General features: G+C 40.3%; 1 protein-coding gene across 1 annotated transcript in view; it reads left to right on the top strand.

Annotated features, from left to right (window-relative positions):
* The window catches only part of LOC145415706 (uncharacterized), an 80,090-nt gene extending 71,453 nt beyond the window's left edge, over nt 1-8,637 (top strand). The window contains exons 14-15 of the mRNA XM_080284926.1: nt 4,178-4,331; nt 4,938-8,637. Of these exons, the coding sequence (XP_080141052.1) occupies nt 4,178-4,331; nt 4,938-5,555 (772 nt within the window). The 3' untranslated portion in view covers nt 5,556-8,637. The remainder of the gene's footprint in view (nt 1-4,177; nt 4,332-4,937) is intronic.
* The last annotated feature ends 12,731 nt before the right edge of the window (nt 8,638-21,368 follow it).

Below are 21,368 nucleotides of genomic sequence, written 5' to 3'. Positions count from 1 at the left end.
GGTGGCCACAAACAAATCGCCTCCAAGTCGCCCTGTCCCCCGCCATTTCACTCCCCTGCTCCCAACTCACACCCCCCTCTCTCATATACCTCTCCACCCCATCCCTCCATCTCATCCTCGGCCTCCCCCTCCCTCTTTCCCCCTCCACCTCACTCACATACACTCTCTTCGTCAGTCTTTCACCCTCCATCCTCTCCACATGGCCAAACCACCTCAGTATGTTCCTCATAACGCTTCCTATCACATCCACATCAACATCACAATGCTCCTTTATATCCTCATTCGTCAGCCTGTCTCTCCATGTGACTCCACAGGCTCCTCTTAAATAACTCATTTCCGCTGCTCTCACTCTTGACTTGTGTCCTTCCAACAACGTCCAAGCTTCACTTTCGTACGTTAGAGTTGTTATCACAATACTGTCATGTAGTAACTTTTTCACTTCCATGCTCACTTCCCTGTTTCTTATCACTGCTTTCAAAGAACCAGCAACCTTTCTTCCCTGCTGTACCCTTTCAAGCACTTCACCCTCCAAACCTCCATCCTTACTCATCACACTACCCAAGTACTTAAACGTACTCACATTTTCCAATTTCTCACCATCCAGCCTCGCTGTACATTCACTGACTTCACCTCTCTCAAAGACCATCACTTTACTCTTCCCTACATTCACCTTTAGATTCCGTTTCTTACACACTCTCCCAAACTCATCCACCAAGCCTTACAGCTCCCCTTCGTCTTCACTCAACAACACAGTATCATCTGCAAACAACAGCACAGGGAGTTTCCAAACACTATCCTCTCTCACCAGGGCCACTCCAACATCCACTACCCTACCTTGTACCTCTTTTATTACCCCATCCATGTACAGATTGAACAACCATGGAGACATGACACATCCCTGTTTCAACCCAACTTTCAAAGAGAAAAATTCACTTAGTTCACCATCCACACGCACTGCAGCCTTCGCACCATCGTACATACTCTTCACATCATTCAACAACTTCCCATCTACTCCATATATTCTTAACACTTTCCACAATCCTAGTCTATCCACCCTGTCATATGCTTTCTCCAAATCCATGAAAGCCGCATACAACTTCTTTCCCTTCTCTAGAAACTTTTCCACTAAAGATCTGAGAATGAATATCTGATCTACACAACCTTTTCCCTTCCTAAAGCCTCCCTGTTCTTCTCCAACTAATTCCTCTGTTCTTTCTCTAACTCTGTCAATAAGTATCCTACCATACACTTTTCCTACTATACTAAGAAGACAAATGCCCCTATGATTACCACACACTTCTTTTTCCCCTTTTCCTTTGTACAAGGGAATAATTATACCTGACTTCCAATCCTCCGGGACTCTACCTTCCTCCCAGGCCAATCTGTACATCTTCCACATCCATTCTACTACTATCTCTCCCCCATGCTTCAGCATTTCACCACACACTCCATCAATTCCTGGGGCTTTCCCTGATTTAACTTTCTTCATTGCTTCCACAACTTCTATCCTACTGATTACTTCCTGTCTTCTCACCTCCCTCCTTCTCCCAGCCATTCCCCAGCCACTTATACTCGCATTACTTCCATCCTCCACGTTCAACAATTCCTTAAAGTGTTCTCTCCATCTGCTCACTTTTTCTCCCTTCTCCACTAGTAATCTCCCATTTTTATCTTTCACTCCCCTGCTAACTTCACTTCCACCCTGTCTTACTCTTTTCACCTCTCTCCAGAACATTTTCTTACAGTCCCTCCACTTTACACTCAAATTCCTTCCAAATTCCTCATCCACTCTCTTCTCACTCTCTCTTACTAATCTTTTCTTTGCTTATATTGCCTATATTACTGTGTGAAAACCAATATTCTCTCGTACTATATATAAATTTGTACCAAATAAATAAATAAATACCATTTATGAGTGGTGTGGAATAGTTACCCTCCCATAGAACTCATTTTCTTTGGAGCCAGCCTGTTAGAAAACACAGTAAGGTAAGGGGTACTGCTACCTGTATCCAGTATTTTAAACCTCAGGTGAGCAATTTCTCTATGTTTCTCACCAAAAGCAGAGGTTTGAGCCAAAAAAATTTTTTTCCAAAATTGGTCGGGATTGGGGGGGGTCAGTGGTGGAAAATCAGTCAGGACGGGGTGGGTTAATACAGTATTGTGTTGCATTGCTCTCTTTTGGAGATTAGGATAGGCTGCATAACTAGGAAAAAGTAAAAGATAAGGAAGGGGCAGATGCTATGAGGTGCTTACCTGTGGTGCTAATCTCTGTACAGTACCTCGGTCACTGAGCCTGCAATGGGTTATTCACCAATTGTCAAGGGATACAGGGCCTCTGTATTAACCAGGCTAACACTGTTACCTCCCATAGGTGTTACCTTAGGCATAATAGTAATTTTACTAACCATCCAACCCACTAAAGGTGAAGGGACACATGATTCAGTGGTGACAGCTACCTGCATCAGGATTTTGATTCTGACATTAACAGACCAGCAGCATGGCTAGCAAGACTGGGGTGGGGAACAAGGAAAAAATAAATGCTTGAATCAGTATTGCCAATGTCAACTACTGAGCAGCATTGTCTTGACACCTGAGTCTTCTGAGTTTTGAGTTGTATTTTGTGCTATTTTATAAGGAACAGATTGAGAGAGAGAAAGAGAGAGAGAGAGATGGTATGTATTTAACCTGCTGCATGCCAGTGCCATTTTAAAACGGTCTGATATAATTCCGCGGCCAGTGCCAGTGCCGTTTTAAAACAGTTTAAAATAAAAAACATCACTGTGACCGCATTTTTCAAGATTCGCGGGTAAAAATTGGCAGGCATGTAAGGTAACTGTTCCTATACCATCCCCCAGTCTGTCAAGGCCATACACTCACTCGCTCCCCCCCCTCACGCTTGCTCTGCCTCACTCTACCTGTGTCTCACCCAGTGCTGTATATAGTGAAGGCATTTTGTAAATATTTTCATGTAAGTGTAAGTTGTAAATAATTTCTTGTAAGTGTAAGGACTATATAGAGAAGTCAAGTTGTAAATACCTGTAAGTGCCAGGACTGTACGTAATGAAGTCAGGTTATACCTATTTTCAAGTAAGTTTAAGATAATGTGTTCACAGTGAGAAAGACACACAAATTGTGATAGATGCTGAAGTAATAAGTAATCAGAAAAGTGTACTGAACATCGCTATACCTTCCCAGCATAAATATCCGCGTATACCTTACCTAGAAAACAGCTTTCTCACGTAAATGGTGAGCGTGAGAGAGCGGCTATACCTCTACACGAGTATTCAGGACTCAATAAAACCCATTTCTGAGCCTTGGTGAGGATTTTAATGGCAAAATTCGTTGTTTCCACATCATAATCTATCATTTTAGCCAAGAAAAAAAAAGTTGAAAAATGGCCGGTACTGGCGTGACCCATAGGGCTAAAAATAGCCGGCACGTGGTGGGTTAACTTCTTTGACATCCGTCCTTCTTTCCTTCCATCCTCTTCTATCTTTCTTTCCTTCATTCTTTCCTCATCCTTCTGCCTATGGGTGACTTTACACTCCCTCTTCTGTCTTGTTTTCTTTCATTCTCTTCTTTCCTCTTCCTTCTGCCTGTGAATGACTCTACACTGAGTGACAAGCTAAATGGTTTCCTGTACACCAGGAAACCATTTACTACACTGGGTGGTAACCATATAACCAAATTTTGGCACCTGGTGATTTAGTGGGTAATTACAGCAATCCAGTCGGATTGAACCAGTGAAGGTTTATATCCAAGGAGTGGTTGGGGTTTATTGCTCACATAATGTCACTCAGGGATGAGTGAGGCTGGTCACTCTCATCTTAAATGTCAAGACCAACTTGCCTAGACCCGGGCTCCTATGCTCCTCATGGGGCAACGTAGGATTGGATGATGAATGAATGAAAGACATAGATTTTTTTTTTTGATACTGTATTGCTGTAGCTACTGCCAGGCAGTTTTATTCAGTTTTGGTAAGTCGTGGGCTGTATGGGTTCAGTCAATATCATCAACTTTTTTACATTGTTATTAGACTGTAGCAAATACCAAATGATTCCATTTAGTTTTCATAAGATGTCCCCAGGCTATAGAGTTTAAGGATAAAGGTTGTCTGAATATTTACATAAAATAGTACAGATTAATCACATTAAGCATTATATTGCTCTCCTTTCAGGTGGCTAGCATGTGATGGCAATGATGATTGTGGTGATGGAAGTGATGAGTTCAATTGTGGTAATGCAACAACCACCACCGTTAGGCCTGAGGAACCATCTTGTGCTAGGGATGAATTTTTATGCCAGAGTGGAGCCTGCATCCATGAGAGTAGAGTAAGTGAGATTTATTGTTTTGAGAAGGATGGTTGTAGTTTTTCTTGCTGTTGGGGTCTTTGCCTCATGCTGATATGAATTTGGACTACAGAATTCTGCCTTTCACTTTCCAGAGTTCTTTTATAGCAATTATGTTACAGTATTATTTGTTATGAGAATGAGGTGCAGAAGATGAGTGTGTTGAGGTGTGAGCACTAACACTGTGGTGAGAGCACAGTGGAGAGTATGTGAGCTGTGTTTTTATGTTGGTACTGAATTGGAAAAAGATGATGGCCACACCACTGTTTGGCAAGATGAACTTGTCTTTGGGAAGGGAAGTTTTCTATTATTTAATTCTGTGGATGGCCCATTTAAGATCCTTTGTCTCAGTATTTTGGATAGCTGCAGCTGTGGTGGCTCCATGTATAGTAAATATATTTGTTCAATATTAAACAAGCAGACACTGCAAAAAAAATCACTACTATAAGTAGATTTCAGTAGACTCATTACTACAGTCAGCAGTTCCTATGACCAGTTATTGTACTAAGTACTGTACCAATACAGTTATCCATGTATGGCATTTAATCCAGCTATTAGAACTCCTAAACTTTATCCGAAAATTTTCAGGTGTGTGATGGACGAGCTCATTGTCCTGACAGTGAAGATGAGAGAGACTGCCATGCTCGACCCTGCCCTATCACCCGGCCATACCGCTGCAATGACGGCATATGTATTGTTTCTGCTGTTCAGTGTGATGGATTTAGGGACTGTGGTGATGGTTCAGATGAAATCAACTGCACTGACTCAGAAACTGAGAGTGTTATCGAAGATGAGTATTACAATTATGAGGATTACAAGGATGAGGTGAATAATGAAATCCTTGATACAGTTCCAGAAGAACCAGTTCTGCCTGTACCCTCTGAAGCACCCACTACAGTTCCACCTACTAGGCATGGTGGTGATAGCAACGATGAGCATGAAACTGTATTGGAGGATGATACATATTATGAAGATGACAATGTGGTACATAACACTCCAATCCATTCTGATAACAGTGGTGGCATTGAGGATGTAGGAATAATGCTAGAGGAACCAGTTCCAGAAACAGAGCCAGAACCAGCTGATGTTCAGACGGCCGCCTCAAGTGAACAGGGATATTCGGGAAGCCCACGTACATCCTTCTGTGCATCTTTGATACTGGCACCCATTATGGTCCTTAGCCTATGCAGTGTATGGATGAGGTGAAAATCACTAATGATTGCTTTGGTTCATTACATTTGAATGAGATGGTGTTTTTTTATGTAAGTATAATATAACCTTGAATGAAGTTAAGCTTGATGGAAGTTGTTCTGATGTAGCACAGAGTTTAAAGGAGGTAATGTTGAGCACCACACCAAGTGGAGAATACAGCATTACTTGAAGAGTTGACTGTATAAATGAGAGGGTGTGTGTTGATTGTAGTGCATGGTATGCAGAATGCATTGTAAACAGGAGAACAGCTAAACTTCATAGGTGATGAACAATGAAGCTAATGGGAAAAGCAAAGACCATCCAGTAATGAAGGATTAAGTTCATAAATATGAAAAAAATCAAATTAGAATGTAGTGAAGAACTGCTGAACTTGCATGGAAGTCTTTTACCATTGCCATCATGGATGAATCCATCTGCTTTGGAGTTGGGCATTACAGTAGATAAGAAATTGTTGGTGGCAGTTTTTGGTATATATTGTGTGGGTAGGTGGTTGGCTACCATCAACCCTGGGAGGTACTATCATCAGAGTAATGTGTTGCCACAAATGTGATTACTAGTCACACAGTGATCACTTCTGGGCAGTTGCCAGAGTCATACTGAAGATCCAAAATAAAGCTTTCATATTATTACAATCCTATTGTATATTTCAGTTTCATTATCTCAACATTTTCAGCACTTGTTGGGGTGTAATTGGCTGATTTTGGTACATACAGTACTTGATTACATATCCTGTAGAAAGCCTGCATTTGCACATGGCCAACCCATACATATGGAAGTTCCTTTAGAGGAAGTATGACATTGGTTGATGGTGATTAGGATGGGGATGATGATGGTAATTTGATAGTTATGTTCTACTGTGTCACCTAAGGTATCAGCAGTCTGACAAGGAGCAAAATGGGCTTTGATATGATAGATAGATTAATTAGTAGTTCAGAGGTTTGTAGGTATCTTTGGTGTTACCTGAAATTAAAATTTAACTGGCGGTGTTAGTATCCAAAGTGAATTCTTACATGAAAATTTTCAGCATCTGATCATTTCATTTTTGTTCCAGTAAATACAATATATATTATTTTAAAATATTTTAATATTGCTACACATCCTGAATATTGACTGATCATAGGCCTATCTACATAGAAAGTCCAGCAGGTTTTAGTATCAGTACTTCATTTTGTAGATAGTGTACTGTATTTTAACATTAATTTAATTATATTTAAAGGTTTAGTTACATTTCAGTTGATGTATTTTATTAGTACAATACTTTCATGTCCATTTTCATTATATAACATATATCCTAGTGAGACCGTATTCCTTGAAATGGTGCTGTATACTGTACTATATATTTATGTAGGCCATTAGGTTGTCTGATTGCTATAACCCTTTGGCTGCAGGTTAGTGCTCTGCAGTTCATATTATGTGATGAGAAACAGTTTTACTGTACTATGCTCAAAGGAAACTTGGGGTACCACAAATTTTGTAAAGCTATTATGATAAACATTTCAGCTGAGAATAAGAAAATTCTCAGCCTATTTTAAATCATGAGTTAAGGTATTATTCAGATCTTTGAGACTCACTGCTGTCATAGGGTTAAATGCAAATACAGGTACTGGATACAGACACATTATGATGCAAGGGGCTGGAGGGAGTTTCCAGGTCCACCAGTGAATTAGTGCAGCACTTTTGGCGACCATCATCCACTCACTTGATGTAGTGCTGCCTACTTCTTCCATAGCCTTTATCATTCTTTTTCTGTGCCTGCCCTCCTCTCTTCCTATTTCTCCCATCTTTCCTGTCACTACTTAATGCTTTTCTTTCCGTTACAGGTGGCTTTACATTGAGTGACAAGCCAAATGGTTTCCTGTAAGCCAAGAAACCATTTACAATGCTGGGTGGTAACCATATAACCAAACCATACGTGCTCCCTATGTGTTAAGTGGGTTGGTGGAAGGTTAGTGCCCCTCCCTGTAAAACAAATAACTCAAGACTCAAATGGCCACCCCGTACGGGATTATGGCGTCTGGCAATAGATAGATAGACTTTTTTCCAGTCTTTTTTTTTTTTTTTTTTTTTTTTTTTTTTTAAGGTATATTGTCACATCCATCTGAATATGTACAGTAAATTGTTGAAAGTGATAGAACTAGGAAGTAAATTTATATGGGATGCCAGGAGTAACATTGTAAAAAGGGGAGAGTATGAGTAATGTCAGAATGGATTTAGGACTGCATGGGCCTTATTGTTCATGGCATGCAGGATTAAGAGGTTATAAAAATAAGCTTTAATGTGATGGAAATTTGCCTGGCAGGATGAAAATAATATTATATGTCACATACAGTTTGTTTTTTAATAAGATCAGGTTTGTCATGTATGTTTGATTTTATTTAGCTTATGTATTGTATTTTTTTTATATGTCAGTATATATTTGCACAGTTGTGAATTATTGTTCATAATTGAATATATAAGAACATATTTTACTTTGGTATAAATTTACTCTTTTGAGGTATTTTGCTTTAGTATAAATATCCTCTTTTGGAGTATTTTGCTTTGACATAAATTTCCTCTTTTGAAGTAGAACATGGCACCTCTTTGAATAATATTCCTAAATCAGGTACTGTACCTGCACCCATACCTCAACAGTGCTGCCCAAAGAACTGTTGTAACTGGGAAGCTGAACTGATACCAAAGTTGTAGTATTTTAAGACAGGTTTATTATTTCAACTGAAGGTAGAAAAGGGGACATGAGAATACCAGTAGTGATAGTTGCCCATAATATTTGCCATAGAATATATTGTATAAAAGTGGACATAATAATGTACTGCATTACAGTTTACTGTATTTGATAAACAAGATCAACAAATCCACACAGTACCTATGTGATTTTGTTTATTAAGTGTTATGTATTGGTCATTCAAAGTCTTAGCCCCTTTATCCCGAGTTTTATTTTTTACTAATGTCAGAGGATTTTATTCAGCTTTGGAGAAATATCCTCAGACTAATGGGGTTAAAAAGCAGAGGCTTTGGACAGACTTAGATTCCTTTAATATGACCAAGCAACAAGCATCATACTGTAAATATATTTACAGAGCTGGAAACTCTGTAATCTAAAGAGTTATGAAGTGGAAATATAACCAGTCACTCTTTTATTACTGCAGTATAAGCAAGTAAATTAGCTTTGCATGTATAAAAATGCAGATACAGCCTATCATTAAGCTGTTTTAACAGATTTGCAAAAACATCTTGTACAGTATAGTGTCTTACCCAACCAAGCATTACTAAACAGGCATATCTGATACAGAATTTGTCAAGTATAACCTGCATTTTTAACATAATGACCATTGATGTACAGTAGCCAGGTCATGATGGAAGGGATGATGATGATGATTATTATTATTATTAATATTTTGCTTCCAACTCTGTGCATTGGCTTAACAGCCAATATTCTGAGGTCCAGTAATCCTCCCATGTATCATATGGTACACCTCCACATCACCACTTCTTCACTAAGACCCAGCATCCATGCTGAATACTTGCCAGGGCTGTCTCATACAGAGGGGTGTATTGGAATAAGTGAGGGTGTTTTTACATGTTAGCATCTTATGGTAGATTAGCAAAACCTGTTTAAACAAAATTCAGATCCTCGAACTACTGTATTCCCTACCCCAGTCAGGATTCGAATTCGTCTTTACTAGAACAGCAGACATCCTATTTACCTACCCAGCCACCATCTTCCCTATTGGGGCTAAGCCCTGTTTTGGGGATACAGTTGGCAACACATGAACCTGGGGCTGTGTGTGTGTGTGTGTGTGTGTGTGTGTGTGTGTGTGTGTAACTCACCGGGTCGGTCAGGATCACTTGATGGTCATGATCGTCAGATTTACCATCCTGGAAGGGAGCTGAGAGCTCATATAGTCCGATCTAAGGGCAAGACTGTGACCTTCACACATGCACACATCCGTCCCCTTGCTCCAGGGGGACAGTAACCACCCACTTCGTCAGTGAAACTTTTTGCAACCTGAGCGAGGCGCGAACTCCTGTCTACCAGATGGCAAGCGAGAACGTTACCGCTGAGCCAGCAAGCAGTGTGTGTGTGTGTGTGTGTGTATTTACCTATTTGTATTTACCTATTTGTAGTATACAGGAATTGAGCAATGCTCGTGTTGTCCTGTCTCCATATCCACATTTATCAAGTCTACCTTTACACACATGAATGTTTTTCTCATGCACCACCTCTTTGTCTAAGTCGTTCCAAATATTTAAGAATATACCTAATTGTGATATACACGGAATGTACTATGCTCGTGGGTTTCCGTCGCTGTTTCTCAATAAGTCGAATTTAACTTTAAACTCGTTTATGTTTTTAGACTGGACGATCTCTTTGTCCAGGCTATTCCATAAGTCTATACTTCTGTAAGGAAAGCTATATTTCTTGATATCCTTCAAGCAGCTTGACTTTTTCAATTTCATTCCATGTCCTCTTGTTGCTCTCTTATCCCATACAAACAGATCTTCTTTGTCAATTTTATCTACTCCCACCATGGTCCTGAACACCGCAATCATGTCTCCCCTCTTTCTCCTTTCCTCTAACGAAGGCAAATCCAGTTTTTCCAGCCTCTCTCTGTATGACAGGTCTGTCAGACTGGGGACCATCTTGGTTGCTGTTCTTTGTATTCTCTCAATCTTGTTTATATCTTTCTTTTTGTGTGGGGACCACACTACCGCTGCATATTCTAACCTGGGCGGATCATGGCCACTATCAATTTTTTTCATCATTTCCTCATCCATATAATGAAATGCTACTCTTATGTTAGTCAAGAGCTTATAAGTCTCTCCAACTATCTTGTTAATGTGCTTTTCTGGTGACAAACTATCTTGGACCAGCACTCCCAAATCTTTCTCTTCTCTCCTTTTTGTGATTAATTCATTACCCAAAAAATAATTCAGTGATGGTCTCCTGGTACTTTTACCCATTTCCAATATTTTACATTTCTTTACATTAAATTTCATTTCCCACGTCCGGCTCCAATTGTGTATCCTATCCAAATCCTCCTGCAGTATTTTACAATCCTCCTCAACCTCTATCTTCCTCAAGATCTTTACATCATCAGCAAACAGACTCGCATAACTGTTCACTCCATCTACCATATCATTTACATAAATCAGGAACATTACTGGCGCCAACACTGAGCCTTGAGGGACTCCACTTGTTACTTCCCTCCATCCAGACATCTTTTCCTTTATTACTGTCCTCATTTGTCTGTCTCTCAAAAAGTCTCTCATCCATTCCAGAAGTTTCCCCTTTAGTCCTCCTATATATTCTAGTTTCCACATTAGTCTCTTATGAGGTACCTTGTCAAAGGCCTTCTCTAAGTCTAAGTACACACAATCCACCCAACCATCTCTCTCCTGTACCACATCAATCGCTCTTGAGTAAAAGCTCAACAAGTTTGAAACACATGACCTTCCACTTCTGAATCCAAACTGACATTCAGCCAAAATATTCATCTCTTCCAGATATTTTATCCATCTGTCTTTCAGGATTCTCTCACACAATTTTGCGACCATGCTGGTTAGAGACACTGGTCTATAATTCAGGGGTTCTTCCCTGTTTCCTCCCTTGTAAATTGGTACCACATTTGCCCTCTTCCATTCTTTGGCACTTTCCCCTCTTCCAGTGAGCATACAATTAAGCTGTGAATTTTATCCGCCAGTTGTTCTCTGCATTCCTTCAGTACCCAATTAGAAATTCCATCAGGTCCTGGGGCTTTCCTTACATCTTGAGTTTCCAGTAATTTATACACTTCCTGCACCTCCACTTTTATATCTTTCATCACCGGAACATTTCTAATCACTCCCTCCCCTTCCACAAGCTCCTTTTCTTTAGTGAAAACTGACTGGAAACGTTTGTTCATTATTTCTGCTTGCATTGCCGCATCATTAAAGACCTCTCCATCTACTTTCAGCTTGGTGATTCCTTCCTTTTGTTTCAGTTTGCCATTAACAAATCTATAAAACAGTTTGGGTTCATCCTTGCATTTGTCAATTATACCTTTTTCAAAATTCCTTTCTTCTTCCCTACGTATTCTTGTGTATTCGTTTCTTGTTCTTTTATATTCTTCCTTTGTTCTGTCGTTACCTCTCTTTCTCCAATTGATCCACGCCTTATCTCTCTCTTTTTTGGCTATCATACACCTTCTATTAAACCACTCCTTTTTCCTGTTTTCTTTCCCTCTTACTCTTGGTACAAATTTTTCCACTCCCAAATTATAGAGGTCTAGAAAGATATCCCACTTCCTCTGTATCTCTCTTGTTTCTCTGAATTTTCTCCAATCCGCATTTTCAATAAAGTATCTCAATCCTGAAAAATTTGCTTTGCCAAAGTTGTATCTTCCCTGTCTATGAAGCTCGTCCTCTTGGCTCGACGTTTCCTATTAACATCTGGAACTCAATGACCACGTGATCACTTTTTCCCAAAGGACAGAGATATTCCAATGATTCTATTACATCAGGTTCTTTGGTGAACAGTAAATCTAACCTTGCTGGTGTGTCCTCACCTCAAAACCGTGTCTCTTCTTTGACCCACTGCGTCATCACATTATTCATTATTATATTTAATAACATAGTACCCCACGAATCCTCGCCGCCTCCCGAGTACCATTCCTCCCAGTTCACCTCTTTACAATTAAAGTCACCCACCAAAATTATATTATTGCTTTTCTCAATTATTTTTTGCAAGTAGCTAGCCATATCTGACAACATCTCATGGTATTCGTCATCCTTCCATGCTCTCGTCTTTGGGGGAACATACACTACCGCCATATCTCTCTTAACATTCTCTCCAGTTTCTAATTTCATATATATCACTTCAGCCCTGCCTTCTCCCATTTCCACAGTATCTACATTTATGTTGTTCTTCACTGCTATCATCACTCCTCCTCCCTTTTTTTCTTTTCTGTCTTTTCTCCACAGTTTGTATTTACCATCTCCCAAATGAACATCAATATCTTCTCTTAATTTGGTCTCTACAAAGCACATGACATCAGTGTGTGTGTGTGCGTGCGCGTGTGTGCGTGTGTGCGTGCATGTTCGTGCATGTGCATGCATGCATGTGTGTGTGTGTGTGTGTGTGTGTGTGTGTGTGTGTGTGTGTGTGTGTGTGTGTGTGTGTGTGTGTGTGTGTGTGTGTGTGTGAAGTCTAGCTACAATGTCCAATATTCATGCAATACAGTTACTTGGTCATTTCAGTTAATATTTAACGCCTCCATTCGTTCATGTCAGTGTCACCAACAAGTATGTGATTATGTCAAGGCTTTCAAGTGTACCAAATACTAGGCCTCTGATAAACATTGATGTTGTCTCAGGTTCATATATTGCTAGCTGTACAGTGCTACACATTGGACTGTAATCCATAATTTCAAAAGGGGAGGCCAGTGGGTGGGCTAAAGTTCTGACTGGGGAAGCCTGGGCCCCCCCAAAAATTATGCCACTGATAACAACTGTACAGTACACATGTACTGTAGATGGTTTTAATCAAATGTAGATATTACATGATACATCACTACATACTGGTAAGAATTATCAGGAAGGTTGTTGTTACACTATCCTAAACTTGTCAGATCAGTGTACAGTATTAGTTGTCACAAGATATGTGAGGAGTTGGCTATATGATGTTTAGAATAATACCTACTCTTGTAATTTTTTCATTTATTGTGTGTTTTCAGTTATCAGTCATGTACTGTATACATTTATGGTAAAAATTATGTTTACATATTTCAGGGTATGCGAACTATAAGTTTGATAATGCCTCCCACACTGCACTCCTCCCAAAAAGTGGTAAAATGCCAAAATAAAATATTTAAAGTTTTAAAAATTGAATCATATCTCTCAAACTAATTGTGATCACACAATCATTCATGAACCAAAACTGACATCATCAGGATTTTATTGCCATAATGAAATAAATTATTGTAACAAAAATTCTTTAACAGTTATTGGTAAGCATGAAACTGATTATGATCATTTCTATTTAGAATAATTAAAGTCTGATGAAATAAAGGCTGTTTAGGTACTCACGTGCATCATAACAAATCACAATTACCATTATGATAAAACAGATTTGGGCTGTGGTGTTGTGTATAGTCTTTTGCACTGAACATAGCTTCATTTATGCAGTGAGACCGCTTTATATTGAACTCTTTTGGGGAAAGGCGGATGGTATTTCTGATAGTTCATTATATAAGATGTTTGAACGGGATCCGCTATACCGGACCTAGGATCAGTACATATGAAAAATGATCCACTGAGTACCCCACATACAACAAGTTATATGACGTCAGTAACTCAGTATTGTATGGGTTTGGCCTTTGGTCATTGATATATACCGTAATAGATCAATAAGCAATACTGAACTAATGTTAGCTCATTTCAACTGATAATCTTGAAAAGAAGGGGAAATACAACAAGAAATAGTTATTTTTTTTACCTTGTGACTTTGGACCTCCTCTATGTACTTGGTGAATGGCTGCTGCACCTACAGTGACTGGCTACTCCATGCACTCTCCACTCAAAATATACAGTATGTATAGTACTGTACACTAATTTTATACTGTACACTTCACAGTACTGAGTGCCTGGGGCAAATATGTTTTTGGTACAGATCAGAGTGACAATGAGGATGAATCAGCTGCTTGAAATGGGATGTGCCCTGCCACCCACATACTGATCACATCATTCACCCTACATGACTCACAGCCTGCACTATGCATCCTGCATCCCCACTGTCCACCACCTCAAACATGGCTGTCCGATAGGCTGTCACATGCACTCCTTGCACCAGGACCTTGGTTTAATATATAGGTTAACAAATTTGTCCAGTAGGTTACTGGATGTGCTTCCTATACTAGACGTTATATAACAAAAGTTGTCTCATAGGGACAGGGGGTCCGTTATACTCGTATCTGAAATCCGGTATAAATAGGTCTGTTAAAGGGAAATCTCACTGTATGTAAAACACACACACACACACACACACACACACATATATATATATATTTAGGGTGCAAGGGCTCTACCTGAAAGAGAGAGAGAGAAAAAAAAAATGGACACCACATGCCTTGCCAGTCAACACTTCAATTATATGACAGTGTATGACAGGGCACTTTGAAACCGTGTACTCAAAGGGGTTAGGGCACTAGCCAATATGAGCCTTACCTGTGCATCCCCTTATGTGTGTTTGAGTATATATATATATATATATATATATATATATATATATATATATAAAGTAAAGCCTCACTATAATGGACTAATTGGGGCCCAAGCCATTCCAAAAAAAAAGTGAAATTCTAATAAAAGCGACATCCGGACTTCCCTCTGCTAACCCTGACTTTTTCCGATATATCAGACAACAGTCCGGACCACACCAATGGTTTTTAAACGTTTTCACTACCACTGCAGTACTGTACTGTACTGTATTATCCAACAATAATCAAATGGTATAATATACCTAATAATACTGTACTGTACACTGATAAACATGTCTTTTATTTACCTTATTGTGGTGAACATAGCTGACGTGGTCAGGCAGTCCGGACTACTTCTGGCTTTATCGGACTTTTTCCTATATATATAGGAATCTAGTCCGGTAGCTCCTTGATTCCAATAAAAGCGAATTCTGGTCTACTGAAGTCAGTTTTGTTGAGGTTTTACTGTCTATCTATCTGTCTATCTATCTATCTGTCTATCTATCTATCTGTCTATCTATCTATCTATCTATAATGTGGTAAGTGGGGGTGCTCACCATCCACTCACTTGATGAAGTGCTGCTTCTTTCTTTCCCTCCTCTTCTGTCTTTCTTTACCTATGGGTGACTTTACACTCCCTCTTCTGTCTAGCTTTCCTCTTCCTTCTGCCTGTGGGTGATATACATTGAGTGACAAGCCAAATGGTTTCCTGTACACCAGGAAACCATTTACTATGCTGGGTGGTAACCACATATCCAAATAATGGCACCTGGTGGTTTAGTGGGTAATTATGGCACTCCAGTCGGACTGAGCCAGTGAAGGTTTATATCCAAGGGATGGTTGGGGTTTATTGCTCACCTAATGCCACTCAGGGATGAGTGAGGCTGGTCACACTCATCTTAAATGTCAGGACCAACTTGCCTAGCCCCAAGCTCCTATGCTCCTTGTGGGACAACGTAGGATTGGATGATGGATATACATATACCGGGTATATGTATTTATATATATATATATATATATATATATATATCATCATCCAATCCTACGTTGCCCCATGAGGAGCATAGGAGCCTGGGGCTAAGCAAGTTGATCCTGGCATGTAAGATGAGAGTGACCAGCCTGACTCATCCCTGAGTGGCATTACGTGAGCAATAATCCCCAACCACCCCTTAGATATAAACCTTCACCGGCTCAATCCTACTGGAGCACTGTAATTACTCACTAAATCACCAGGCGCCAAAATTTGGTTATTTGGTTACCACCCAGCGTAGTAAATAGTTTCCTGGTGTACAGGAAACCATTTGGCTTGTCACTCAGTGAAGAGTCACCCACAGGCAGAAGGAAGAGGAAAGAATGAAGGAAAGAAAGACAGAAGAGGGAGTGTAAAGTCACCCTTAGGCATAAGGACAAGGAAAGAATGAAGGAAAGAAAGACAGAAGAGGATGGAAGGAAAGAAGGACAGAGGAGAAGAAAGAGCAGATCCCCGAGAGTAGCACTACATCGAGTGAGTGGATGGTGAGCTCCCCCACCTACCACAATATATATATATATATATATATATATAGTCCCTCCTCTTATAACGCAGCTAATATAGACTGTCAAAATGCCGCACTACACTTTTCTGCATTGTACGTTCCATATGTTTCCATTATAAAGGGCTAACCTAGAACGGACATTTTCTAAACTCGCCCTTTTCACCCCAAATCCCACCCAAACTCTACTGACATTCACTCTGGTACTCATACACAGGAAGTTATTAAAAATACATAAGAAAGGTTTCTAGACATTGATAAAAAAATGTTTAGGTCACTAACCTGACTGGCTCTGCTGGCCATGCTCGCTGTTCCCGGTTCTGTAGTCACTGTCGAGATGTGGTTGGCTGGTCCCCTTCATCATCGGAATCAAACCCTTCAAAGTCCATGGAGATAACAATGGACACAACCTCTTTGTCAGGTTCAGCACTCTTCCGGGCTTGTATCATCGCCAGAGAATGGCTGTTGTGAAGCTTCTTTGTGAACTCGAAAAGTCTGTGATCCTCTTCTGTTATTGAGCAGTCACTCTCTCCCTAAACATCTCTGTGTACTGTTTCACATCGCTGGCCAATAGTTCAGCAGTTGCTCGGCTCAGCCCTTATCTGTGTGCTGGTTGGTGATGACAAAGGTGAGCCTCTTGTACAATGCCACAGCTTCTCTCAGCCTGTTCATTGCTATCCCTTCCAATGGCCTTTCCTCTGGCTCTTCCTGTGTGCTCTCTTCCTGCAGCTGGTCCAACAGTTCCTCGGTGTCTAGGGTGTGGTCTGGGGCAAGAGGCTCCTGTATGTCAGCAGGACCAAGTTGTTCCATGGCAGCGACTCTCCTTGCTACCTCCACCTCCTGCCTGATGTCATTACATGGGACATTTGACTTTTGGTGGGCCATCTGAGCCCCAACACCCAACAACTTGCTGCGGTATATCTGTTTGTGACTGTGGTATACATTTTTAGGTCACTTTATAGGTGACTGCGAAATTACAAATCCCTGTGATGCGATACTGCGTTTTAATTATGAGGGTTGACTGTATATATACAGATCCTCCCCACTTACGAACTGTTGATTTACAAAATTTTGCACTTATGAATTTGTACTCTCAGTAAAATATTCAATAAACTGCATGGAATTACATGATATTCAACACTTTACTATAAAATAGGCTTTGTGTTAATGATTTTGCCCAACTGTAGGCTAACAAAAGTGTTCTAAGCATGTTTAAAAGGCTTGGTAGGATTGGCTAGGCTATGATGTTTGGATGGTTAGGTGTATTAAATGCATTTTCAACTTACAAAAAAATCGACTTACGAGCAGTTTCTCGGAACATAACCCATTCATAAGTGGGGGAGGACCTGTATATATATACGTACTCTCTCTCTCTCTCTCTCTCTCTCTCCTGTCACTGTTTCAATGGTATTGCCCTTTTGAACTGTCTGGTTGCATTCCTGCTTCATTATGGCAGGTGCAGAGCGCCTATACAGCAGTGTACTCTCACTCTTTTTCTGTATCTCTCTCAAATGCACGAGTTAACTGATACTGTACTGTACTGTCAGACTTTCAATGTATGCAACAGGTCAATATGATAACTCTTCCTCATTCAGTATTTCCCTCTGACTTTGACCCCAGCCTTTTAAATGGAATGTGTCAGTCATTTAAATGCATTCTGTCTTCAGATATCTGAAAATGAAAATGTCTTGAATTTGGCCCTGTTTTGTTTATTTTTGTCTTAGCAAGAACAACTCTGTGGGCATCTAGCCTATGGTCATTTCTTCTTTGCAATAATATATATAACCGTATTTTCAGTTTAACATAGATTACATTACTGTGATCCCTACCCTGACGTATGGAAGCGAGGCGTGGACCTTGCAAGAGGGGAACAAGTCAAGAGTGAGAGCAGTGGAAATGAGTTACTTGAGAGGAGCATGTGGAGTGACGTGGAGGGACAGGTTGACGAATGAAGAAGTGAAGGAACGTTGTGGGGTAGATGTGGCTGTGGTTGAAAAGATTAGGAGAAATACATTGAGGTGGTTTGGACATGTGGAGAGAATGGAGAATGAAAGACTGACTAAGAGGGTGTATGTAGGTGAGGTGGAGGGAGGGATAGGGAGGGGTAGACCGAGGATGAGGTGGAGGGATGGAGTTGAGAGGTATATGAGGGAAGGGGGAGTGAGTTGGGGGGAGGGGAGTCAAATGGTGGGTGACAGAGTGACTTGGAGGCGTTTTGTCTGCGGCCACCCTTTGCGGGATTAGGGCGTCGGGCTATAGATAGATAGATAGAGACATTTTGTGCAGATACTAAACCAGTCAATGTTTCACACAATGTACAGTATGTTAGTGTGTACAGTAGAACATACTATATAAATGTTGCGTTAAAGTACTGCACCGTATATGGACAAGGGTACCCACTATTCTGTGTATTATTTAAGTATACAGTACTGCAGTTATGGAAATACTATTTAGTAATCTGATGTAGTTGTTATTAACCAAGGAAATTGTGCCTTCACAAATCAGTCATAGGCATGATAACTGATACAGTACTATGTTATACAACTCAAGTGCATACTGTAGCCAGAGCTTTGCAGGAGATGATTGAAGTCAGCAGTGGTGTTTATTTTTGACATTAATACTTCTTTAAAATCAGCCAAATATATGTTATGTCGTTACTAATTACAGACAGACATCAGTAAACACTATAAATATAACCAAGTAGTACAGGCCTGCTAACAGTTATTTGCTTAGCATCTTTTGTACATATGTAATTTAATATTTTGCCACTAGCTTTAGAAGTTTAGGAACTTTGAGGAACTGTGTTACAATACTAGAGTAATATATATAGTAATATCTTGAAAATTGTATGAATTCCTGCAGTCTTGAGCCACATTTTAATTCTGTGACTAGGTAAATTGAACTTGAGTGTAAAATTGTGTACATTATTGTAAAAAATAAACTTAATCTGGAACAAGAGACCTTATAATCTGATTCCTTTATGGTATTTATGTAGTATGATACTCCTGTTCCAATATATTAAAAATAAATAAGTCTGGATACCCTTTGTATAAGTTTACAGTGGTACTATGCCATTTCTATTGCATTTACTTTGAATGTGGTGGTAGGTGGTGGCAACCATCATCCACTCACTTGATGTAGTGCTGCCTACTTCTTCCATCACCTTTATCATTCGTCTTCTGTGTCTGCCCTCCTCTCTTCCTATTTCTCCCATCTTTCCTGTCACTTTTTATTACTCTTTTTTCCTTTTCAGGTGCTTCACACTGAATGACAAGCCTGATGGTTTTGTGTAAACCAGGAAACCATTTACAATGCTGGGTGGTACTGTAACCATATAACCAACCCATACGTGTTTCCTGTGTCAAAACAAGTAGGTTGGCAGAGGGTTAGTGCCCCTCCCCATAAAATAACACTCAAAGCCAAATGGCCACCCCTTATGGGACTGTGATCTGGGTATGGATAGACAGATAGACTTTATGTAAATACTGTATCTAGATAGTATTTGAGATCTGTGCTTCCTTTTTGCAACTTATCAAGAGAGGTAGGTACCTGTTATCTTTTGTGTCCACTATATTGTCCTTCTTTCACTGTTGTATTCTTCCCTCAAACCACTGGTGCATCACTCTCCCGTCTTCAGTACTGAAAGTACTTTGGTTCTAACATGTATCTTACTCTCAGACAATCTTTGGAACTTCAGTGAAGCCATATGTGGAGAAAGACACACCTACAACACAGTTCTAGATTGCTTCAGGGACCTGAGTCACAAAGAATATTGGTTGTTTGGAGAATAAAGTATGTAATTTTTTAAAGCGGAAAGGTGTAGAGGTTCTTCAGTCTGATTTATCTCTAAGGCAGTCCACATTCATCTCTCAATGCCAAACAAGCCATGTTTTTACAAAGTCAAAAACTCATTTTTCCTTCAGTTGGAAGTTGTGTAGGCACCTCAGTAAATGAATCTTGGCTTCAACACATTTTACCACATTCAAAATGTGGAGTTGCTAAATGTATGAGGACCAAATTCTGACCTTTCTCCTAAATAGAAAGCCCAAATTAAAAGCCCCCAAATATGTGGCCATTTGATGTATTAAACCTATAATAAAGCATCAAAAAGGCTACTTTGGCCTGATCTGTTTCTCCTCCCCCCCTCTGGATTGTCCATATTTCTCGTCAAAGGAGGAATTCCCCAAAATAGGAAACTGTTGCTCCTGATGATTTTATGCAGGATAGGACCCCCCCCTTAGCTACCCTTCCAGTTTTGAGTGTCCTTGAACCTAATTAAAATCATCTTAAGAAAGCAAGAATATAATAAAATAGGGGACTGTGTAGGCTCTGTGTATGAATGGATGTAGCTTTGTGAACATTATATTTCAGTGTGGGAATTGATAGTGGTGAAGGTTGTTGGTGATAATGGTGGTAGATGGTGGTGATGATGGTGGAGGTACTGGTGGTAGGTAGTAAATTTTGGTAGTTGGTGGTGATGGAGATAATGGCAGTAGCTGGTGGTGGTGGAGGCAATGGTGGTAGATGGTTGTGGTGGCGATGGTAACTGTGGTGGTTAATGATGGTGGTTGGTGGTATTCATTGCAGTGGTGATAATCCTGTTCGAGATCATACATCCATTAATATTAGTGTAATCATCATGATCCAATAGATAATCTGTGTGTGTGTAAATGTCCCTAAAATATCAGATGTTATAGAAAGACAGAGAACGGACGAATGAAAAGAGGGGGAGGGAGGAAGGTGGAGTGGAAGGGGAGGGGGGAGGTAAAGGGGGTTAGGAGGGAGTGGGATGGAAGGGGAGGGAGGAAGTAAGAGGGTAAGAAGGGAAGGGGAGGATGAAGGTCAGGAAAGGAGGGAGGAATTAAGGGGGGTGAATTGCCCTCCCCCCCAAGACACCCAGGGAGGACCCACGGCCCCACACCCACTCCAGGAGGAGACCATGGGGAGACATGTAGAGAGAGCACCAGGCCCAAGTGAGAGGGGCCTAGGTGTCCCATGGCCCTGTGCCCCTCTTCCCCTCAATACATCCACCAGCAGGTCCT

This window comes from Coenobita brevimanus, chromosome 103 (genome assembly GCF_032717465.1).
Source record: "Coenobita brevimanus isolate Jiangsu-jjx chromosome 103, ASM3271746v2, whole genome shotgun sequence".
Lineage (NCBI taxonomy): Eukaryota > Metazoa > Arthropoda > Malacostraca > Decapoda > Coenobitidae > Coenobita > Coenobita brevimanus.
This window is presented reverse-complemented; position numbering and strand designations above follow the sequence as displayed.